Here is a 26,116-nt window from a genome sequence, read left to right as displayed (position 1 = left end):
CCAAAGTCCTCCAATTTCCAACGGCTGTTGGATTTTGTTGGGTGCAGGAGGCTGCTTGCAAAATAAGGCTTAGGGTCACAGATAAGAAAAGATTGAAATCATTCGTAGAGAACAAAGATGTTTATTTGTTGCTGTTGGATTTTGTTTGAGCCAGCAGGCTTCCTATGTCAAGTTTCAGCACTCGTTCTATAGTTCTACAAAAAAATCTTTTAGTAATATTGTTCTCATGTGTGTGGAGCAATCTACATCAGTCAATGGAGACCGTGAGCAGAAAAAAATAGGCCTGGACCCATCAAATTATTTTTCTCTTGAGATGACTTTTTTTTCTGTTCCAAACAATGCTATACATGTATATCATGTTGCTGTAAGTTCCAAAGCAATTTTCTTGCCCCAAACTTCAAATTGTAATTTAACTCAATCTGTCAGATTACCGATATTTTGGTTATTGAAATTTCCAATTCTGTTCGGCCTTTTCCATGACTCTGCGGATGACAATTCCCTTCGTCTTTCTGTTCAGCAAGTCAACAACCTGGTGATGCTAATTTTATAGTTCCCCCTAATGCCCCATGGGTGCAAGAGGATACTGAGCGCGCTCCAAATCAGATCCAGAAACTGCCTGCAGGCCTAAATATTGGATACAAACGTCAGAGAAATGGGGTAGTTCATACATGTATGTACAGAGTGCGCATGCGCAAAAGACACAAGCACCACTGAGGGCGCTGCAACAACGGCATTTTTCCATTGATGCAACTGGTAGAAATGTCACAGTAATTGAAGCAAATTATCGGTGTTTTTTCCGTCAAATCTAAAAATCAAAAAATTTGATTTTTGTATCTCCCTCGTGCACTCCAAAACATTACCGACCGTATAAATGTGACCCATCATTGTCAGTGTACACAGTACAGACAATGATGGTGAAATGAATAGCGCCCTCTTTTCGATTAAGCGCAGATCCTATGAAGTCCTGCAGTTATATATCCACTGTGACAAATGTTTTGCATTCGTTCGGGCGGTATCGGCACTCAGAGCCTAAACACGTCCATGGTGAATCATGTAATGGGAGAACGTGTTCCCAAAAACGCCTTACAACGATGGCACCATTTGAAACCTGTCTTGAGGCCCCATCTAAACACTTGATACCTGGCCATTCCGGCGATCTCATTTCCCTTTTGGTGTTTTGCTTTCAGAGTGGCAATATCGTTGTTACCTCGGTAGCATTCTGAGATTACCCCATTCTGAGTTTACCAACTCCCCCCCCCCCCCCCCCGGCCGAAATCTCAAATTTGTATGTATTCTTGTCTTCTGACGATGACTAGAGCAGGCTAGTCGAAACGTTGAGACCTAAGACAAGTTCGTTTAGAACTTACAGCAGGACTGTTCTTAACAGAACAAAAAACTATTTAGCAAAGTTGATAATAAGCAGGACAAGTTCTTTTCAGAACTAATATCTTCTAAGCAGTAGTTATTACCACATGGTGTTACCGCAAACCGAAACGATACCGATACTCCACCATGCAAAGCCTCAAATCTTATATATTCTTGTCTTCTTGGATGAGCAGCAGAAAATTTGGGTAAGATGATCAACATTTTCAGGAAAGTGTTACGTAAGTGTTGGGTTATTGGAGAGTTCTTAATTAATGTCAAGTGAATTGAATTGACAAAATATTGACACCCCGTTATCATTAATCCTTTGTTTTGTTTTGTGTTTGTTGTGAGGAATTTTCTTTCTTTGTTTCGTTCTTTTCTCAATACAGCCTGTCTCAAAAAAAATGGTACACTCGAAAACGATTTTTTTTTCAATATTAAATCTCAACATTAGTAAGTCGTTTTGAGCATCACATTAAAGAAAAAAGACCAGGCTTTCCAATACTTTTTGTTTCATCTCATTTGCTTTTGTCAATCCAGAGATAACTCCAGTTTACTGCGGAACACAAAAATCGAGTTTGTTTCTTTTGCCAAGTTGCATCTTTAGTGAGCTTCAAGACAGCATGGCACAGTACTCGAAACAACTCTGCCCATGCATAAAAGTGGCACAAATTCGATTTTGGTGTATCGCACTAAATTAGTTATATCTCTGAATTGACAAAAGCAAATAAGATCAAACAAACACTATTGGAAAGCCCAGTCTTTGTTCTTTAATATTATGGCAAGTAGGAATGACTTATTTTGAAATTTCATATTTAACCAATTTTTTTCTGATTGTACCATTTTTTTTTGAGACAGGCTGTATTTGTTGCCACTGTAGACAGACTCGGAGCAGCCTAGCGCAGCAGCTATAGCCGGACCAAAACTGTGCCAGAAGTGATGTGTCCACTTGACCAAAATACGGACGACTGCAAGAGTACATGCACTTCATGGGGAAAGATCTTTCAACTGCTGCATGCGTGTATAAATAGGGTGAATTTACTACTGCACATGAACATGCGAATTCGCACCGGAGCTAAAAATACGCACGCGTGCACGCTTGACTAAGACACGAGCAACTCTTAGCAACTCTCAAGCCAATGAGCTAGGTCAAGAAGATACATCTCACGTCCAACAACGATTCCCCGGATGGCCGTGCTGGCCCTTTAAACGAAAAATCGGCATCTCCCCCACCGACGAATTGGAGTACACTGCGGAGGGTTGACAACGATAGTTTATTTTGACGCTCGCAGGTCCAAAACGCCGAGCACTTCTTGTCCCTGATATTAAAAAAACGTGAAGAGATTAAATTGACGGGGCTGGGGCGAGGGGCTGGTTGACGAATGGAGCCAAAATGACACACGAGTCCCCGAGAAAAAAATGAAGGGGGGGGGGGTTGATGATAACGACGATGAAAAACAACGTGCGGAGCGGCAGTGATTCCGCAGGATATGGTTTCCTGTCACCGGCGTTACATGTATCACATCTCGACGGAGAAATTGACAATTATCTCCACTTTTTTTAGCCTTCTTGAGGTTAATCGAACCTGCACTTTGCAAGACATTTTTGGGTCACCATTTTGTCATAATCTATTTTCCACTGTCATTGTTTTGTTTTCTTTCTTTTTTCCTCTGTATTTTCCATGTTCTTTGCCAGCTACTCATTCATAAAAGAGCACCAGTGATGTGTTACATATTTTGCTCAATATGTGAAATTATTAAAACTCTAAATTTGCATCTGCATCTGGTGTGTCTGTTAACTTTCCGCAGTGTTTTAGTAAATACAATATGTAAAACTAGCAGAAAATTTTCTACATTTGGTTACTGGGGTAGCACTTTTGAACTGTCTAATTATATACTAATTTTGCTCACGTCAGAACTAATAAAATAATTCTTAACTCATGCCCCACCTGCATTAAAGGTAAATACGCGCATGGCAATTAACTCTTTAAGATTTTATAGCTTTTCCATGTGTAGCTGTAGACTTTCCCCTAAGTTGCAATCCCCCCCAGGTTTTCGCTCCCGTTCATTTCTCAAAACCTGTTTTTAATAACCATTCCTCCATTTCTCAAATTGCGCAGCAGCGCGCCTGTTGGGGGGGACAACAATTACCGATCCGCTCACCGCCATCCCCATACAACAATTAACTGCTGTGCTTTTAAAAGGGTCAGGTTTTTCCTTGCTCAGGGCACCAGTTGTTGGGGCTTTTATTGAACCCCCGGTGGTCTCTTGATTTGGACGCTGGATCGACTCCTTAACAGGCTTATTTCATTTAGCGAGATCGGCGGCGTAATATCGCCGGCTTAAGCCGGCCAGAGTGAAAAGGCCACCAAAGTGCGCACTTCTTACCCAAAAAAAAATAAATCCTTCTTTTTTTCTCTACTACATAAGGGACTGAATTGGAAAGTAACTGTTTTTAGATTTGGAAGCAAAACAATTCCACTCGAGAAAATTCTGAAGCTTATTCATGCACTTATAAATATGCAAGCACCCTGTTTTTGTGATGAAAAGAAATTTAATCAGGCTCAGCATTCAAATAGAGCACTTTACATATATTTACCATTATTTTAAAAGGAACATGTAGATGGAATACATGTATAATTTCAAATATTCCCCGAAGTGATCTCCAGTCAAGTGCTCTCGTGAAGTAGCAAATTTTAAAAACTGAGATACATGTAATTCCTTTGGTTGTCCACTCCTTGGAAATTTTCAAGAAAAAAAAAAAACCTCCAAAAACTATCACTTTACACGCGTATGTAAACTTTCGGCGCGTTATCATCCATAATTGAAAAGCACGTGGGTGATATTGAGAGCAGAAGGGTCAGACTTTAAGTGCTTTGGAGAGAAGACCCTTAAAGTGAGCTGTAAAAAAACCCAGTCTTTTAGCTGTTTTTGTAAGCAAAGCCCGGTCAGTTTCATGATGTTTTTTTCACTGTTGTGTGACTCCTGTGAGTCAATCGTTTCTTGTCTGAAGTAGTTCCTTTCAAAATGTAAAGTAAAAAAAACCCACTTTTTTTTTAAAATTCGGCATTGTAATTGTACATGTACTTCAATGTTATATAGGTTCTGTTATTGTTAATCAAAATTAATAATTACGTCAATAATAAAATAATGATTATAACCATATCACCATTCACCCATATCACCCAGCGGTCCCTAATACAAACTATTCAATTCCATCTTAGGCCCAAAAAAAGTCTCCGGTTTCTGGTATGGAGCTTGCCCCAAAAGTGGTGCGGCGACGCATCTTTTTTTTTTTTTTTTTTTTTTTTTCCCTTCAAATGTCGGTAGATGACTGCAAATGGTGCCAGACTAAATTTTGTGCAAAATGTATGGGAGTCCAGAGAGGCCACATAAAGCTCACACTCGATCGTAACCCCATCTGAAAACACATTAAAATTGTGCAGCAGCAGGATTCCAGTCAAACCAGTGAGTTTGGCGGTTTTGAGACATGCGCATGGCTACGGCAACGCGTGCACAGACCAGAAACCGGAGACTTTTTTTTTTGGCGTAAAGGAGGAAATACCAAAACCAACAGAAGCACTGGAAAAAAAAATAATAACAACTTTTTATCAATGAATCATTATTAAACAAACCACTCCCAATTTTTTTTCAGGAGATGGTTTATTTCATTAATCCCTTATCTCCCAAACTCCCATCAAAATCCCCCCCCCCCCCATTATGGTGGATTTTGGGGGACTTGGTCCTGCAGGCCTAGTTTGACTAAATATTGATGGAATTGGGCCTGGAGGCCTAAAGCAAAGATGCATTGAAAGCAGTGTAATTGCTGGATTATGGCGGACTTGGTCCAGTACTTAGTAAAAGACAGTAGGGAGTTCGAGTAAAACCATTTTTTCAGCTATGTTATATTTTTTTCCCAATCTTGTCACCCGAAGATTTTGTATTCGATCCTCCTGTAATTCCTTTGACAAAAGCATCTAACAAGTGCTCACATCAGAACATTAGTACCTCTTTGAACACGGAATGTTAATTAACTGCGGAGTTTGCTGGTACAGGTACATGTCCAAAGTACAGCATACTAATTGAAAAGAAGATTAATTCAACGAGCTTAGGGGGACATCAATATTATCAATGCCTGTGCGAATATTTGCTCTTCGCTATCTTCCATGGAAACCCTTTCGTGCCATCATGTTTTCATTACCTTTAAAAATGAGAGGAGGGATCAATTGCAGAAACACCCTCACGCCCCGGCCGCAAACAAACATCGATAATCCTTCCCGTCTAAACTAAAAAAAAAGAAAAAAAGTCCCGGCTCTCGCGATCTGTGCACAGTTATTAAACATTCCGTCGTGCCTCGGGTATTTATTATTCTGTTGGAGGACCTTGCATTTCCACAGAAGCCTTGGCGCATCAATAAGATTTTACGGAACAACTGTTTTCTTTAAAGAGACGATATCACTATTTGATGCCAAGACAGACATTGATCTAGTTACTGGTACTTAACAAACTTTCTCTTAATTCTGCTGAAGGGCAATTCCATTGTTACTCACGTTACATTTTGATGTACTTTTGAGTTTCCTTGGGCTGTAATTACCGTACCTTACTGAAAAGGTTTAATAACTGTTATTCCCATGGTAGATACATGTAGAGTAGACCTAGACTTACCTAAGCACCAAAGATGACATCCAAAAAAATGAGTTATGTATGATAAACAAGACGCACAAAATCGGTTACTCACGTTACGTTACATTTTGGCAACGCGAGTAACCGTGGAATTGCCCTGAGACAATTATTTTAAATGCCATTTTGAAGGGTGCATCAGAAACACAACAACAAATGTTTCCCTTAAAAAACATTTTTAATGTCTTCAGTATTTTTTTAATATCCTTCAAAATCCTCTTTGCCAAAGTGGAGGAAATTGGAGGATTGCCGTTACATGGCAAAGGTGCATTGCTGATAGGATGCACTTTGTCAAGGTCTTGGGCCGGACCTTGTGTTGTTTTTACTCAGCCATGCATAAATATAGGCCTGGATTATGCTTGAAATCCTCTGTACTGCTCCAGGATGTCACTGGCCAAGCCTCAACATATTGAGTCACTGTCGCAGGATTTTGCAGGATTCAGGCAGTGGTCACCCCTCCATGGACCATATTCAACTTCAAGAATTAATGGAGGAATTTGCAGGATTGAGGCCATGCTATTTTTCCATGAGGCCAATTTGGAATATTTTGCAAGATTGAGGCTACATCCTAACAAAAAGGCCTAGGGAGTTAGGGTTAAGTAAACACATTGTTGGAAATAGATTGATTGCATTAAGGAGCCATCTTTGAGGTGTGTTTTGTTATGTTAATTCATTAACAATGAATCCCCAAGAGGTGTACTCATGCACATCCCTGTTGAACAAAAGCACACACCTCAAACATGGCCGCAGTGCAAACAATCTACATGTATAGGGTATGATGTGTCAGATTTGTTGGCAGATAAGTAAATTATTTATATAATCATATTTTTTTTCATTAGCCAAAACAAAATAAGCTGTAGCCGTTCGTACCAGTACTTAACATAAAATAAATGCTGAAATTTGGTGAACGGCCCTTTAATGCACTGGTAACCAACCCTCAACGGCATTGATTACCACCAGTTTGTTATAGACGGTGCCCAAACAGCACTTATTTACTCTCCTCCGACGAGCAAATTCCATAACACACGTTTCCCCGCGAGTCTGCACCCTAGGATAATGTACGTGTACAGTCCCGGGCAATTGATATGGATTCCGCGGTGATTTCAATAAGGGGACAGGAGCGGGAATAAAATGACAAAGAAATTGAAGAAGAAGAAGAAGAACGAAAACAAGAAGAAGAGAAAGAACTAGAGATTGCTTCCTGGGAAACGAATCTGCCCCTATCTATTCCACGATTTGTTTTTCTAGCCCCGGTTGACGCTCGGCGATTTTCGCTGAGTTTGATCGGCTTAATCAATAATTGAGCCTGAGCCGGGGATAATGATGATGAGCCTCAAACTGATTCAGTCTGGACAAGTAGAATATTGCTCATCGGATGCGGTGTTCGCTGCTCGTATGCAATATCAAGACACTTGGCAGACTAGAGTCTTGAGCGCTTCATGTGTCAACCAGTGTGAAATACTGGCACATCTTTCCTGCATCAGTTTGTTTCAAATTACCTAAGAATTCCTAGTTCTGAACATTCAAATCAAATCAAGCGAAGAAGCCAAAACAGGTCTTAGTTTTAATAAAGATAACTTTTATCACTTTTCCCCCAGATTGTTAAAAAATGCTGTATGCACTGTACATATATGTAAATTTATAAAATTTTCTTTTTCAATAATCCACCCAGTCAGAATGGGATAAAATTGTATGCATTAATACCTATCATTTAGTGTTCCATGGCAATATAATTTTGAATTCAGAGTTACTTGTACACGTACCGGTAGTGTGTCTTATGGCCATAACATATCAAAAAAAAATTATGGGGCCTATAATTACGATCATGTACCGGTAAATAACATTTGTAGGGGACTACCGGTACTTAAATCTGTATTGAGTTGTTGTTTTTTCAATTTGATAGCAAAGTTGGGTTTTTTTTTTCAATTTGATGGCACAGAAATCTCCAATACACAGCCCATCCTCTCCAATTTATTTAAGAACATCTGCCAGTAGAGGTTAGATCCCCATTTCCTGTGTGCTGGCATCCAGATGGCACTTTATGTGCTTAGCCCTGGGGATAAGTACATTTAAGAATCCTGCGTTTCTCATTCTGTGTATAAATATCGTGCCCTTTCCTCCACGAAACGAAAGACGGCGGGAGGAGAATTACGGGCCAAAGCAGATTGCTCTGAGATTGATTGCCGCTGGCAACATGGAAAATGTTGTCCGGTGTCATTCGGCGATGCGCATACATGTTGCCATGACATCATGATGACATCACTGGTTGTTCACCTCATGAATATTTATATGCACATATCAACAAATGTTTTATTCATTCTTGTTAAAAGATTTCTGTAAAAAAAAAATTTTGAAAACTATTTCACTGGCAAATTTATTACTCTTAAGAATCAGTCTTTATAAACTTGGCCAAATTTATAATTTTTTATCAAGATTCAGTCTTTTAAAAGTCAGCAATTCTGGCTTGAATGGTAAGTAAGTTGTTTTTCCCTTTGTAAAATTGACTAAAAATACTCGTTCTTGCCAGAAATAACATTGGCTGGCAATACATCCATTTTCAACACTTTCAGCCTTGCATTGGTACTTTTAGCCTTGCATTGGTACGATAACGCACAGCGGACTTATAAAAATAAACACTTCCCAAAAAGCCCATCCGGTTGACCCAAAACGGCTGTTGCCCTTTAAAGTAACCAAAACCGTAGCAAATTAAGCGCTGATCTGGTATTATGTAACGCGACACCGCGAAACAGGATGGCCAGGGCCTACGGAAAGCTGCCCGCGTACCCCAGCTCTATCCTGCGTGTACTTTCATATCCACGCTATTGATGCTCCGCTTTTTGCTCCTTCTAGGACGCGAGGGCTTGCCGTCTTGTATCGGTTTACACATCATCATTAAGACGTAGGGGGAATTTCTCAGGCCATTTCGGGCGCCGCTGGATGAGAAAATGCCGCATTCCTGTCTCACTCCTACCGGTACGTACATGTACATTTGTACGACAGTGTGCTTTGGCATGGGTGACTCTGTGATTTCACCGTCTCTCCGGATTTCAGGGAAATTAAGCGTCGCTTGCCAGGATGTTTGACAATGCTGCACTGCAAATGAGCTTGAACTGTCAATTTACACATTAATGGGCGTTTCAGTTACAGCTGCTTCCAGCTGCTTTCGTCACTTTTTTTAAGGAGTCGATAATACACCTGTATAGTAGCCATTATCTTTATATCTCAGTGAAACAGTTTGCCAAACATGTTTGTGGACAAACAACAACAACATCCACAACAACATAAACGAAAAGAGCAAATTCTTTTACAAACAGAATGGCTTCTGATTGCAATCAAACAGACGCTTCCAATTCACACAAACAGTGAAACTTATGAGTAAAAGTTTTTAGGTGCATTTCACAATAATAATGAATGTGTACATGATTTTTTTTAATAACATTCTGAACTCTCAGCATGCAGCTATTAAGGTTTCTTCTCTTCGTCTGGAGATTCTCTCCTCGTCCGCAGACCCTTAACGAACTCCTCTACGAGAGAAAACAGTCGTGTCTGACCGGTGCCCGCCGGTCAACGCTCAATTGCTTACTTACCCTACAGGCTCTCTTGTTTCAGCGGGCTACCGGTTGGAATTTATCCAGCCGTTTTTCCTCATTCTGTAGTGCCGGTCTTTTCGGGAAAGAACAAAAAAGTGCAGACGTGCGGGCGCATAACGTACATGTACATGCACATGTACATGTCCGCGCATGTATGAGTATGTAATCGTTCAGATTACGCCATTGGTAATACAATGGCTACATGTACATGTTCATGTATGGACAGATTGATACAATGAACACGTACATTGACTGCAACATGTTTGTCGTGCGAGGGAATGACATTTTGAAGTGAGAGCTCGCCCGAGTAGGCCGTGACAAATTTTTGACATGCTGTTGGCTGTGTCAACATTGGTTGAGTAGGCTTTGGACAGTTGCAACTTCAGTCATTGCAACTTCAGACGTTTTTTTTTTGTGGGAGAACATACAGTACAATATACATGTATACTGCAGTTTCTGTACAAAGAACAATCCACTTTGAGATTGTAGTGGTGGGTATGTACAGTACATGTGCGTGATACTGATTTTGATGAGGAACTTTAAGTAAGTGTATATTGTACTTTTTGTAGAATGTGATGTACATGTACATTTGATCAGCATACATACATGTCATGCATGTCATTATCTCAACTGTTCTTGTATTGTGTTATTAAGCTGGCTTTATGCAGCGCATTACGCGATGCAATTATAAATTTTTACTGTACTGTACACTATACATGTACATCCGCTTGAGACTACTTGTAAATGTGCGTGTGCATATTTCATTAAATTTTACGGCACTGTATAGAGTGCAATATGCAAATGTGTTACGATAACACAGGACAGTACATTTCAGACTGCATCCGATTAACATAAATTCACTTCTTTAGCCCTAACCATCCCAAATCCTCCAAAATCCTTTTTGCAAATTGGAGGAATTTGCAGGATTGAGGTTACATGGCAAAAGTGCGTTGTTGATTTCGGAGGACGCACTATGTCAAGGTCTTGGGCCGGACGTTGTGTTGTTTATGCTCAGCCTAGCATAAATTTAGTCCTTGATTATACTTGAAATCCTCTGCACTGTTCCAGGATGTCACTGCCTCTGCCTCAGCTACTGACAGTCATAGCCGGAGGATTTTGCAGGATTCAGGCAGTGGTCACCCCTCCACGGACCATATTCAAAAAATAATGGAGGAATTTGCAGGATTGAGGCTACCGGTATATGCTATTTTTCCATGAGGCCAATTGGAGGATATTGCAGGATTGAGGCTACATCCTAGCAAAAAGGCCTAGGGAGTTAGGGTTAGAATATTTAGATGAACAAGTACATGTCCATGTATAGTTAAACCAACGTAATGCGTATTATTCATGATGGAAATGATAAGGGCGTCCTTTCCACATTATACATTTTTGCAATTTCAACCCTTGTGTCTATTCAAGCCTGCGGCGTTTCCTACGAAATTTCAAGTGGTACACCCACAAATATGCACACACACACACACACACACACACACAAAAATCCTCTCCCACCAAATAAAAACCTTGCGGGACTCCAGGACAAAATGCATAATTGATCAGCGAAGGGGTCCCATGCCCCCCAAGTTTGCCACGAGGCAACATTTATGCAATTAAGCTTCGCATCCTTGGCAAATTCGCAGAAGACCCCCTTTTTGTTTTGCTCACGTTGCTAGCCGATTACCGAGGGAAGGTGGGGGGGGGGGGGCCAGAGAGTAGTGAGATCAATTGCAACATACACCCCTGGCGAATTCTTTGCGCGTGACTGCGTACTCTCTTTTTTCTTTGTTTCGTTGTTCGTGTCCTGATACCCCTTTACACAACGATGGTTCCAACGGAGCTTAAGCCCTATGAACTAATACGATTCCCGCGCACTAATGTAATAGTGCGGCGTGAGTCTGTGCGCTTGATGCGCCGGCCCGATCAGGAACTAGTGAACGACGAAAAAAAGGAAAACAACTAAGAACTACCGGTACAAGGAAGGCATCGCTGATTGGCAGAGATATGATAATTAATCTGGCTGTGCTCTGGCGGCGCATACAGAAGGAAGAACAGGGGGTCTTTAAGTGCCTACCTCCCTCGAGCTGCCGTGCATTATGGGCATTCTGCGGACATAGCTGTTAAATGTGTGTGCACATACGATCCGGGAAGGTAGAGTTTGTTTTCGGATGTGTTGTTGACATTGTCACGGCACTCCACACTAGGTGAAACCCGGTGCCCACCCGGGCCCGGCATGGATAAACAAAGATTCCACACGTTGACTTGTGGGGGCTCGTTTTAAAACTGTTGCCACGATTGCCAGGGTCTTTAAAAAAATATATTTTCTTTTTTTTACTGTTTGCGAATCGTGTTTGTCGAGCAACTTTCACAGGAAATTGGCTGGAGGGTTTGAGAGGGAGAGTGGGCTGCTTGACTTGGGGGAAAAAGGTTCCTTCAACCTTAATCTATGAGCCCTTTTGTTTTTTTTAGGAGAGTGATTTTGGATAAATTGCGGTTGGCATGGTTGGGGGGTTAGTGCTGCCTAAAGCTTGAAAACACTAGACTTGCGCATGTATCGAATGCAGGCCTCTAAAGTGAAGATTGTCATCAGTGAACGACTTGCAAAAAGGTATTTGAAGTTCTCCTTTTTTATGTTTTTTTTTTTAAAGAGTGACATCAGACCATAGAGCTATATTAAATTACTAGAGCGCTAACTCGCCATTCTGCGCGCGGAGATGCTTTGAAGCCGTCCTGGGCGCAGACATTTTGAATTCATGTGCGTGTTTGAAGAACATAATGAAATTAGATGGATTGAATTTTGAAAGTGTACTCTACATGCAACGCGCAAGTAGAACATATGCAAACAACTTAAGCATGTCCTTGACGGTTCAAAAAAACGTGACGGCATCAAGCATCTGCAGCGAATACGTGCACGCGTTGCGCTGTTTGCGTAGAGCAAAATGACACGCTCATTTGCTGATCGTGCGTTTCGGTTTTGGGCATATTGGCTTCGATAACGTACCGGTATGGAATACAATGGAATACAAACACAGATATGCAAATAGCTGTACAAAAGCCGTACAAATTTCTAGGTCTCCACAGGTTTGTGAACAAACATGGATGCGCCCAGTAGGCATTACTTTGTACACGAAGTTAGCGCTCTAGTAATTTAATATAGCTCTATGCATCAGACACTTAAACTGCTTGGCAAAAAAAACTGGCACAATCAAGTTTTAGCTGTCTTATGCAGAATTTCAAATTCCTTCACTAACTTAGAACAGTCACAGCAGAACATTTGATAGAACTCCTCTTTTTGCGTGCTGCTATTTAATTAATCAGAAAATGTCTAATATCTCAACCGCAAAATGTTTCAACTTTGGACCACCACTCTGCAACCACTTACCGTCAAAGCCGATGGCAAAGGGAACAGTGGCCCCGTCACGCGTAGTGATCTCGTACTGGCATATTGTAGAGAACGCAGCGGAGCAGTCGCTGTCCTTGGCCTCTACCGTCAGGACGTTGTCTTCTATCACGCCCTCCGACACGGTGGCCGTGTAGCTGCTCTGGACAAAGCGCGGTGGGCTGTCGTTGCTGTCGTTGACGACAATGTGGACTTCCGTCCTGATGAAAAAAAAAGGGCCAAAACTATGATTGCGTGAAATTTTAATGATGGGTTATGCCCTGTGTAAATGCTTCTTTCTCAGTGGTTCTTGAAAGCTAGAAAAAACATTGTAGGGTGGTCCAAAAAAAGTTTACACTTTTTCAGACACAGATTTCTCGGAATTGGGGAGACCTGTTAACCCTAACCCCTTGGGTATTTCTACTAAAAAGAAGCCTGAATCCACCAAAATCCATCAATTTTGCCATGCAATAAAATGTTGGTTGGTAGTGAGTCCATCAGAATCCAACAGTTAGTCAGGAGTAAATCTGTTGAGATCCTGAATCCAACAAAGTCCCCAACTGCTCAATATGGAGGTAGCCTGAATCGATCAAAATCCTGCAGCACCACTAGGCTTACTGTCCTGAATCCATCAAAATCCCCCAACTTTTTCAATATGGAGGTATCCTGATTCTGCCGTAATCCTCCAAAACGGGGGTGTGGATTTTGTTGGATTCAGGAACGTTAGGGATATATAAGTGTTTCAAGATATCCCTAAACTACAGCATCTTCATCCATGGTATATATGGTAAAAAAATCTGAAAATAAAGCCTAAATTAAGAAATGGCCATGGTTTAAAGGAAGATGGTGAAAAGCCAGTTTGTCCACAGGCAAGTCTATGAGATATGGTCAACACAATAGCACTGCGCACCCGCACACAACAATTCAATTATATTCCAAGTCCTCTAGTATGTAGGAATATGTTGCACGCACAAACAATTTCCCTCAACTCTGATATGATAAGAAAGATGAAAACAAATTCTGGGAGAAGTTTTGGAACTGATGTCTGACCTATGTGATGTTTTCTGTGGCATGCCGCCATCCAGGGCCTGGATGCTGAACTGCCAGCCAGCTTGGCTCTTCTCACATCCCAGCTCCTGCGTGTCTGTCGCCCTCAGCACCGCCTCGCCGTGCTCGCCTAACGTCACGGCGAACGGCACGTCGACGTCCGGGTAGAGGCGGTAGCCGGCGATCTCGCCGTCGGGTCCCGCGTCATCGTCGCGCGCTACCAGCTGCGGGTGGATGGTGACGACCCCGGTGGTCTTGTTGACCTCGCCGTGGTAGATCTTCTCCGGGAAGTACGGCTTGGTATTAGGTGTGTCTTCTGCAATGGATGGGGAAACATTGACATAGTAAGATGAGGACAAGTTGAGATCAAACGGTCACCACCATGTGTCAAAGGTTAACCTCCGAACCACTGAACAATTTTATACCACTGGACAGTCATGTGCTCAATTTCATCAGGTGACGTCCCATGCAAATTGTCTCACCCCCCAAAAAAAGTAGTTGTGAGAAGGGGGGCATTTTTGTCTAGCCCCCTCCTCCCCCCTCCCGCCCCCCCAAAAAAATTTCACCAAAAAAAAAAAAAATTGCAGTAGCCAATTTTAGAAGGTGACGTCCCATGCGAATTGTCTCAACCCTAAAAAAAGGAGTCATGAGAAGGGGGCATTTGTACACTGTGCATGATTGTAGGATTTTAACAACGCTCCCCACTGAAAATGTGCTACGAGCCCTCCCCCATTGATTTTCGGAGGCCTAAGTGTGGGGAGAAAATAAACCGGTCTACATTTCAGCACGCGTCCCTGCAAAAATTGCTGGATCCACCCCTGCTAGCCCCCTAAAATATAGGCTCTAGAACGGTGCCTGCTCCTACTCACTTAACTACAACATCAGTTGTAAAGTAGAAAGCTTTCTTTTTCTAACAAGTCCCATTAATGTATTTACAAACTACATTGCAGGACACAATGTACATGCATGATAAAACATGACAAACATAACTTAGACAGCAGAAAGGCGATAGGTCTTCCGAGACATCGCAAAAGCTTGCAATCATGGATTATTTTTAACCACATTTAGTAGGTCGGTCAGCACCGCAGGGGGAAATGACGGGGCGTAGTGCCAGACTATTCAAGAGGCCAGGAAGTCATTCATGAGCACATGACTGATGGCTGACGGCCTGCTGAGTCCGACCACAGACCGGGGAGCGCTTCAAAAAAAAAAGCGGAAAATGACCAACGATTGGGCTGGTCACAAAAAATATGTATAATTTGCAAGTAACTGAATTTATGTCTAGACTTGTTCTTGTGTTCATTGATCGTAGGTGTATGGAACATCCAAGATAACAAGAATTATGAACTCTGACTTGTGTGACATTTAGGTGACATTTAGGCGAGACATATATACATGTTTTTGGGTGTATAGGGCCTTTAGGAAGGAGTACTTCGTTATGGGTCCACAAGGGGATATGCATACACCCCTACCCCTGCAAACTAATAACAACTTGTGAAACAATGTCTACAGGTACTTCTTAAAGAGTCCTTTATGAAATGTATACATGGGAAAAGCTTTCTTTTTTTAGTGTTGAATTCAAAACAATTAAAATATTCTAAAAGTTTCTCAAATTCCTCATTTTTTTTTTTTTTAAATAGTCTGAACTTTCACTAAATAAAGAAAAAGTGCTCACGATGGAATCATTTTGAGCCCCTGGAAGATTGGTCTGTTGAAATCTGAACTTATGGAGAATGTAATATAACTGTAATTAGGCGAAGTAAAAAAACAAAACAAGTTTCTCGTCCCCGCCCGCTTCCTTTTTGGAGGCCGCCTGGATTTTTTAATTATTTTTTATTTATGAAAAATGTAGTAGAAACACACCGAGAAAGTCTACAAATTCATCAGAAAATAAATACCAATACCAATACAACTCTAAATGACACTGTAAATATGTTCAGTTCTCTTGTCCAACTTGTCTTTCATCTTTAAAAGTGTCTTTGAACAGTGGAACACCAACGGTTGCAGGGAATTTTGAAATGGCGGTCATCTTGAAAAAAATAAAAAATAAAAAATAAAAAGCCCCGCTTCCTCCCTTTTTTCAAAAACCCCGGACGAGAAACTATTTTTTTTTTGTACTCGGCCTTACTTCGTGAGCGTTTCTTACAGTATTTTTTGTTTTTTTGTTCTACGAATTACATGTACAGATCAATAGTGAGGTACCAATTCAGGGCGGATACACAGCCCATTTGTACCTGGCAGTGCAAGGCTTTTTCTGCCTGACTTTCAGCCAGTCAGTGTCAGTTCCTGACGACTGTCTACAGTGTCTAGCCACAGATGTCCTGTGGTTTCATCACAGGATATGAAAAAAAAATGGTACGAAATCCAACAATTAAATTTAAGGGGGGAGTTTACAGTACAATGTATATTAACCTTTTTCTCTAATTTTTGAGTTGAGACGGGCTGAAGTAAAAAAGGATTGGTTTTGAATTCAACAGGATACACCTTTGAGCATCCTGCGACCACAACTGACTCATACAGCAATGGATTAGAAGGACAAAGGATTACTTACATTGTACAAGTTTACATGCACATATGTACATGATTGTATTTCTCAACAAAATGGCAGCTGCCAAAAAATAAACAAGTACCAAGTGGTACCACCCACGGCGGTTCCACAAAGTGTACAACCACGAATTCTGCAATGCAATTGGGGGGGGGGGGGGGGGGATGATTTAATATGCAAATTAGACGCATGCGCATCAGTGTCACAAAACTGCAGGTATTCCATAGAAACTCACTGGCAAAGCTGTGATACACGCGTGGCATGGAAACAGTATAATGGGCCGAGTAAAGTGTCCACCAACCAACCAACCCACCCACCAACCAACCCACCAACCAACCCTCCAACCAACCCACATAAGCAGCTCAAACCCACGGCGTGTTTCACACCACCGTGGGAAAAAATAGCCACTCGTGTACTGACAGTTTGAATGACAGTGTTTCCTTCACGTGCAAGAAACCTGCCAATCGGATCCAAATTACAACTGCCTGATTAAACACACAAGAGTTATTAGGCACTCCATACATTAACCTTTCACAAAACCCTGACCCTTACAATGTATGCTTGACAATGTCAAAATTTCACCTTTCGATTCTATGACAATTTGCCTGGGTTCCAGAAAAAACACACCCTAGAGCTATGTATACATGTACGTACGAATGTACATGTGGGTATAGGCATGTGCACACATGTGTATATGTATAGTATGTAACGTAATTTTATGTCATATGTAAGCAATACGGAGAAACTGAGTATGTCGTCAATTGGAGACCCATATTGATTTCATGGATCTCGGAATTCTCAAGGCAGCCATGTTCTGAATACATTAACATACAGTGGGTTGCCTTCTGGTTACTTCCATGCTTTGATCAACCAGTACACATTAAATTTTACATCAGTAAGATCTGATACACCGTGCCCTCTAGAGACATGCACACAATAGGGGACAAAAGATTGTAAACATCACCACATGGCAATTTTTCCACAAGGTTTTCGCGAAATATATATGGATTTTACTCAAAAATTTTGAATTTCCAAGGTGGGTTGATCTGTCGCAAATGAAATAGTTTTAGAAAAGAGATAGGCCTATTAACTCCGAATTTCAGCCAAGGAAATTAATTCTGGTTAAAATAAGAGCATTTTGAAACTGTACTTTCAAACTCGAAAACTTTAGTAAACCAGTACAAAGAAATGTCTCAAGGATACAAATTTCAGTTACTGTACATGATGTACATATACATTTGTATGTATGCAACATTTGAGAACATGGAAAATGTTTGTTTGTTTGTTTGTTTAAAAATAAACTTCACTCTGAATTCTGGCTTCTCTCTTTGACATGGTTTCATAAAAATCATAAATTTGTACCCAAAATAATATCACATGTACCAATGTGCAAAAAGAGTAAAAAATAAAAAGTCCTACATGTAATAGCAATTACATGTGCAATGTACCCTTTATTTATACATTGTACCTGTTGGATTTTTGTTTATCACAGGAGAAGGTAAGTTCTTCTGTTTTCTATTGCTGGATTTTGTAAGATACTTTGTAGGGTACATGAACGAAAAATGTACATGTACATGTATGTGCCTAAAGGAAAGTCTGAGGGCCAAACGGTTTGCAACACCCAGGTAAACAGAATGAATACATTCGTGCACAACCATTTATGCAAACTTGCACACAACTATTTGCTGAGTTGCAAAATATATAAAAAAATCCACGTCATACATTTTCTCGAAACTCAGCAGTTGAAAGTTCAAGTCCGTGAGTGCAAGGTCGCCCGGCAGTGACTGTATTGTTCCAAGGCGGTTGATTAGCCAGCACAAAAACAGGTGTTTTCATAATTTGACATTTGTGAGGCTGCCCATGCTGCATTGACAGGTTGCGTGCCAACGAGTGGGGGAACTACAGTGCACGGAACATAGGGGCATGGAAAACACTCGCAACGCGTTTCACTTTCAGAAATCACAAGTTGCTCAAGGGCTGCGGGGTTTATTGGCGGAAATAACAGCAAAGGTCGCTGAGGACTTGCCAATTTCTATGCGCATTATTCATTTCTTGTTATACCCTCCGCACAGCCAACCGATACAGGACACACGTGAGCAAGGGTTTCCATATGGGCCAATCAGATCAAGAATAAGGAACTACGTGTACATGTACATGTATTTATATAATTTAATAATCTAAGAGCAAAGTTCAGGGGCAGCTGTCACTTTTATTAGTGTCAGTCACACAAACATTTGAAGGCTGGGACGTGGTATGGAAAAGATCACGGTACATGTACAGTTCTTGTAAAACTTGACTGTTTTTCACAACACACCAAAATAAGTAATTTATAGCCTCTAACAGGATTCGAACCCGAGATGCCATGATTGAAAAGCTGCTACACGAAGATGTAGATGTCCTGCCAATCTCTGAACTTTCTGGGGGGGGGGGTGTCTTATCTTTTGTCTCAATTGCCTCAGATTTAATCTGACTGAGTGGGAACAAATCTAAATACAAATTGTAACCTGAGTAGAATTTTAAAAGAAAATACATTGTACATGTATTATGATACATGAACATGAATTTTAAAACAAATACATGTACCACTACCGGTAGCTCTGGAGTTTCAACACCAGAGCTTACATAAAAATCTCAACAATAAACTAACATGCAGGATTACATTTGGGGGGGGGGGGGGTGGGAGAGAGAGTCCCAGCAAAGGTTGTGGTGATCCTTTCTCTCAGTGTCGGAGCGCATTTCCTATCTATAATGAGCTCTGCATTTGCAGACCCGATCGGACCGGAACACAGACCAAGAGAACAAGTGTGAACACCGCTGACTGTCATAACATCGGGATTTTGGTCATTGTGCCCCTGACAATGATATCGATCATTGAGAAAACACCTGTGCTGATATGTGTATCTGTGAATTACTTTCCGCTCTGCAGAAGAACGTCTATGGACGTGGTCTGGAAAGCTAACATCCTGTTTCTCAATTCAATAGTTTTCTTCTTTTTTTCTTGGAAAATAAAGCACTGCAGTGCGTCAACAACAAAAAAACTGTACATTATACATACATGTGCAAGATGTAGTTTTCAAAACCACTCAACTGTATTTTCTAATAGATCATTTCCTAATATATTGCGGCTTTGAGCGGATATTACAACAATAAACACAGTATAAGAACTGGGATTTTTTCAGTACCATATTCTTTAAAGTGCTGGCCTGAAACGTCAGGCCAGCTGATTTTGTTGATTTGTATATACATGTACATGTATGTCAGGTCAATCCAGTCAGCAGGCATGTACAAAAACTTGTACATTATATGTGCAAGCACATTATATTTTAATAACCACTCAACTGTATGTTCTTCTAACCTAATCTAAGTGCGGCTTTGAGTGGATATTACAACAGTAAACGTACATGTAGTATAAAAACTGGGATTTTTTCAGTACCATATTCTTTAAGTGCTGGCCTGAAACGTCGGGCCAGCTGATTTTATTGATGTATATATTTCAGGTCAATCCAGTCAGAAAGCAGTTTGCAACAGTTTAATTCATTTTCATTTTTACTTTAATTTTGTATATATACAATTACATACACAATGACAATAAAGGTGACGATTACAATGACAACGAATGTGACAATGACGACAACGAAGGTGACAATAATGACAATGAATGTGTGTACATTGCTTATGAACTTTCCTCTCAGTACTACTATCAGTTTCTGTTGCTATTTAAGAATGACAAACAACTTGTTATTTTCATTCATGACTTTCTCTCACATTCGATTGTATTTACAGAAAATTTTAACCCCCGCTAAAAAAAAATAATTCATTAAAAAAAAAAAAATTAAATATAAACTGGGAATGAGTGCTGGATGAAAAAATGACACGTACGAATGAAGAACAGGCAGCCATAAGTAATTAAATGAATGTTTTAAAAACAGAACTGTGAATTGGCTCCAATTTTCCAGAAAATTTAATCGCCCTACAGGGGCACTTTTAAAAAAACGAGAGTGTATCCAAGGGTCATGTACGTGTGCATAGTATAAATCAGTGCAAGTTTCTCCCCAGGCTTTTCAAAGCCGTGTTGATTTTGAAAAACCGTCGACAATGGCACTCAACCGGAGTGGCACAATGGTTACGGCAGGGGGAAAATTGGCCATTCAATTCAATGCACAGCGGGGGCTGTTTTTCTGGGCTGTTCAAATAACGGGAGAGAAAAAAAAATTGGTGGCGCAGGCACGGCAGCGAGATACATTCAATTGTGAAGCTTGCACGGGAGAAAACAATTCTGAGCGGGATTACGTGATTTACATGATGCGTGTAACATGACAAAGGCTCATACATGTAATGTATATGAACAGTAGGCCTACATGTACCTTTTACTAAACTACCAAATTTTTAACCTGAATTCCAAATAACGGATTTCTCATTTAATCTGTCACTGATATTGGCCATTACAATTTCAGAATTTTATGAACTGTAAAAAAAAACTAATACAGGCTTCATCTATCATTTTAATTTTATATGCACGTACGATATATATCATTTTCTGAATGTGTCATCAAGGACAATATTTAAAAAGCAAACTTTATAATACATGTACCGGTAGCATCAATTCAAAATTCCTAAACTTAATAAAACGTGATGGATCTCTTCCAAGTTGAGCTGAATGTAAATTTTTCTCAACCGCTTCCCTTCACACTTTCAAGCGCTTGACATTTCGCGATATCGTTTTACTTTTAAAGAAACAGCGGTTATCCGAGACGACCATTGAAGAATGGAGACATCAGCGGTCAAAACTGCGCGAAGTCTTTTTGTTGTTCAATGAATTTTCATTTTGCAAAGCTGTCTAAGACCATGAAGCTTTAAGGTCTTTTCAGTATTGCTTCCTTGAAACTGAATGTATCTTTAAAGACAGTTTAACTTTTAAAGTCTCTATCACTAAATTATTTCAAATTTAATAGATTCTATCAGCACGAACAGAAGCCTCACGTGGGCAATTTCACGGTATTATGGCTGTGACAGAGTTTTTAAGAGCTCAGTGAATAAACCTGAAAATGTAATTAATTTTCAAATCTTATGCATTCATCATCTAGTAATGATAATGATCAAGGAGATTACAAGGAGAATCAAGTGACTGTTTTCAACTGTTAAGAGCTTCCAGGCTACATAAAGCAGGATTGACCGGCTGTGGCTGTTTGATACAGCCGTGCTGACCACTTGCCTGCTTTTGTCTGTTGACTCAATTTGACTAGTCACAGAGCTTGCTTAGAAAACATGAAATAAGATCTGACTGTTGGTGACTAGCCTGTGTAAAAGGCATGGCAGGGATGGTTAGAGGATTGATTTTTTTTTTACTGTCTGTGACTGTTCAGACAGCAGGAGGGTTAATACACACCAACAAAAGGGCATTCAATGACAATGAAGTCATATAGCTTGCTTCTTTGCTACGTAAAATATAAGGTCCGAGAAAGAGAAAATTCCATCTGGATATTTACTCCGGCAGCTCTCCAAGGCCCTGCAAACCCCATCCAAACATCTGAGCGGATCACTCCACCAGCTGAACGCACATACCTGCTGATCCAGAGTGAATGGGGCAACAATTTCATCAAATTTGTTCGTTGATGGCTTAATGCTGGCACTGAATGGCGGGTTCAGATGATTGATGGAGTGAGGTTGACTTTGGAGACACATTTCTGGGAAGGCACTCGCCGGAGTTCAAGAGGCTGCATCCTAGTTCTTGGGAGAAGGAATTTTTCAAAACTTCCCAAAATATCTCAGCTCGTATTTCATCTACTTTGAATTGAAAGCTCAAACTTGTTGATTTTCTTGACTAACGGGGTGGCGTCATAAACTTGGTATTGTTTGCACTATTACATGTTTGAAAAAGCTTTCAGTGGAAAAGAAAGACAATGACGTTTTCTCGTGCTAGTGTGTTTTTCATTTCCAAATACTAGTCATATCCAAAAAGACACTGCAGGACATTTCTGCTTTCACTCAGGATGTGCATTAGCACAGTGTGCAATTTGTATACTTTTTAAATCTCACTGGATCAGAGGCAACTTTTAACAGTTTTTTTCCCCAGGTTGATGCAAATTTGATCAAGTTCTCCAAAACTTGGAAAACAAGATGCCTAAACTGTCAGTGAAGTCATATCCAAAAAGACACTGGGACATTTTAACTGCTTTCAGCATACATGTTCAGGATGTGCATTAGCACAGATAGTGCGTATACTTTTTCATCTCACTAAAACAGAGGCCCAAAAAATACATGTAATTTCTTGTATAAAAGCAGTTTAAGGTCTTCACGCAGGTCTTCTTTTCAGAACCATTCTCTTAGTTGAGAAAGTATTCACACATGGTGTTTCCGCAAACCTTTCATTATTTAGTATAGATCTCCACCTTGCAAAGCCTCAAATCTTACTTTCTATATTCGACCTTGTCTGAAGGACCATCAATCAATGGCAGTGCTCAACCATGGGAAACTGAAAAACTGGGAAGGAGGATTAGCAAAAAACAACATCTGTTTTTCTGAAAGATGAATCGAAAGCCGACAGTACCTGTCAGCCTCAGTGGAATTTACATGTACACGAAGGCCCAGGAAAGAAGATAACAGTACGCTCAGCGTCACTAATGAAAAAAAAAACATCAACATTTACATTGATGGATTCAATTTCAAGCGTTGCCATGGCCTAGTTTTTTGTTCCTCAGTGGTGGCTCGGGGTCTCCTTACAATTGACAAAACTGATGGGAAAAGCTGGTAGTTTCGTCACTTGGAAAGCGGCACGCAAAAATAAATTTGATCGGCGAAGATGAGAGGTGGTAGGCGAGAACCAGGCGGCCATCTTGGAGGCCTCAAGGGCCAGATGTTGACACTAAACAATCTGGAAACAGTTGAACCCAAGCCGAGATGTTTTTTTTTTTATCCAAAATGCAGTTGGATTGTTTAAGTTTGCGTAGTGGTGAAAATCACAGTGAAAAATTCATGCTACTACCTTCTGTTTTTTTTAGTTGGCAAAAGAAGTAAATGTAGTGTCCAAAACTGCAATGTCCAAAACTGCAATCAGATATTTTTCAGATTTCAAAGATTGAATTCAATCCTGGCAGGGCATTTACAATGTACATGGAGCTTACAGAGCAGAAATTTGCTTTGATTCAATTTCTTTGTTAGTTGTTAAATGAAGTAAATTTATGTACATGTATGTATGTACATGTCCAAAAATGCAGTCAGATATTTTCAGATACATGTACATGGAGTAAACAGAACAGAATTTTGCTCAGATACCCCCCCCCCCCAAACCAAAACAAATTTAAAGGCAGGGGAAAAAAGTTTTTCAATGGTTAGGCCCCCCCAAAAAATATTCGGTCTCTGGTCAGACCAAAGTTCCGGAATTGACGCGGCCACGCGGTTTTTTTTTTTTTTTTTTTTTTTTTTTTTTTTTTTTCTTCAAGCTTGGATTGTACAGACAAGGTGGGTACTATTTTGCTTTTTGGTGTCCTCATGTACATTGGTGTCCTCCATAATTTGCCTTGGTGCTTTCGATCATTTTCCCATTCCTTGGTGCTCTTTGGTAAAAAAAATTGAGGAGGTACGGAAATAGAGGGCGCTGTTGGAGCTACCGCAGAACATTTTGGAAAAAAAAAAGATCGACGCGCATAATTAAAATCGACGCGCGCGCTGACCAGAGACCGACTTATTTTTTTTTGGCCTTACAAACCAAAAATATACATGTATCATGTGAGGTACCGGTATACCAGTACATACTGCTTGTTTGGTTAATGCTGTTTGGGATTTGTTGTCTTTCGTTTTTGCTTAAATAAATAGATTTAAACATATTTGCTTACATGTAATGATAATAGTTTCTTTCAGCTGCTCTCCGAAACTGACCCCAGATCTCAAGGCCAGATGGGAAAGATAAACACACAATTGAAACCAAAATTAAAATTAATTAAAACCAAAATTTTATTGGCATAGGCTTAAGTCTCCTTTGATCCTTAAAGCCCGAGTCCATCATTTGCAGCTATCCAAAAAAGTAACCGGCGTAATTATTGTTGAAAAACATACTGGTTGAAAGATAGTAAGGGGACTAAACTCCCTGTGAAATTATCCTTTCTGGCAAGCTCTCATTTTGAAGAAATCAACGAAAGAAGGCATTTCCAACGGTGCGTCTTAAGAAGCACCGTAGGAAAATTTAAATTAGTAGTTCGTTTTGTTATTCGGCGCAGCGCGCACAAGCATTGGAACGACGCACAGGCGCGCGCGGTTGCTATAATTCGTCAGATCAGTGCGCGACATCGCGTAAAAGCTGCAATTCAAAACAATTCGAAACATGATTTAGCAACTTTTGATTTGAAATTGAGATCCTAGGAATGCTGTTTTTCTCGGAATATAAAGCTGAAGCTGAGCTGAAACTTCATCAAGTAAGTTGTTCAGTATCCTTCATTAGATTTTGAACACTTTTGTTGCTTCAAACGAACAAAATGCACTAATTATAAATGATGGACTATAGCTTTACGTTGTAAGTAATTAGCGCATCCTCCGAACTCATCCGCCATGCCCAAGGTGACCTCACGTATCCAAGCTCTCTCTACCTGATGTGCTGATAAATCTCATTATGCGCGGCCCCAAATGACTCATCCCCGCATCCTTGCTAATCACCAGATAGGTAACCATGGCAACAGGATGATACCGTAGGGCAACAAAAAAAAATCATGGTTGTCCAGGGACAAAACTGTGGCACAGTACTTGTGGGTTGTTTGTCAGTTTTTGTTACAAACATGTAAACAAGTACCGCCTGACATATCTGTGGTACATTTTAAAATGAATCAGCAGCCAAAGCAAAGTTGTGCTACATGTACATGTATGTCTGCATACTGGTACATTGAATACGTACGTGTATGTAATCTGTGGTTCATCATAAGGAACACATACTCATGTACAATGTACATGTACATGTACAATGTACATGTACCGGTACATATAACATGTACATTGTACACATGAAAAGAGTTTTGCATTTTCCCGCACCTTTTCAGATCAACTGACAAAGAGGATTTTGAAGCATTTTGCAGGATTGAGAAAAATGCCAGTAAGGGGTACGTACACGTACAAAGTATATTATGTACAAAAAAGTTGTTCTGGGGGCTTCATTCCCCAAGTTAAAGAGTATACAATGTAAAAAGTCAAAATTGTATCAATGGCCAAATAACGTCAAATTTTACAAGCAGAAAAAAAAAGAATGTACACTAACCCTAACCATCCCAAATCCTCTAAAATCCTTTTTGCAAATTGGAAGAATTTGCAGGATTGAGGTTACATGGCAAAAGTGCGTTGCTGATTTCGGAGGATGCACTATGTCAAATCCTTGGGCCGGACCTTGTGTTGTTTATGCTCAGCCTAGCATAAATTTAGTCCTTGATTATACTTGAGATCCTCTGCACTGCTCCAGGATGTCACTGCCTCTGCCTCAGCTACTGACAGTCATAGCCGGAGGGTTTTGCAGGATTCAGGCAGTGGTCACCTCTCCACG

General features: G+C 40.4%; 1 protein-coding gene across 2 annotated transcripts in view; it reads right to left on the bottom strand.

The window, feature by feature from the left end:
- The window catches only part of LOC119743237 (calsyntenin-1-like), a 77,372-nt gene that overhangs the window by 40,974 nt on the left and 10,282 nt on the right, over window positions 1-26,116 (bottom strand). For both annotated transcript variants that reach the window (XM_038219641.1, XM_038219642.1), the window contains exons 2-3: window positions 14,058-14,370; window positions 13,011-13,228 (exon numbers count right to left, since the gene is read on the bottom strand). In XM_038219641.1, the coding sequence (XP_038075569.1) occupies window positions 13,011-13,228; window positions 14,058-14,370 (531 nt within the window). The remainder of the gene's footprint in view (window positions 1-13,010; window positions 13,229-14,057; window positions 14,371-26,116) is intronic.

Source organism: Patiria miniata, unplaced genomic scaffold, assembly GCF_015706575.1.
Source record: "Patiria miniata isolate m_02_andy unplaced genomic scaffold, ASM1570657v1 HiC_scaffold_6, whole genome shotgun sequence".
Lineage (NCBI taxonomy): Eukaryota > Metazoa > Echinodermata > Asteroidea > Valvatida > Asterinidae > Patiria > Patiria miniata.
The sequence above is the reverse complement of the archived record's forward strand: the minus strand, read 5'-3'. Positions and strand labels throughout refer to the sequence as shown.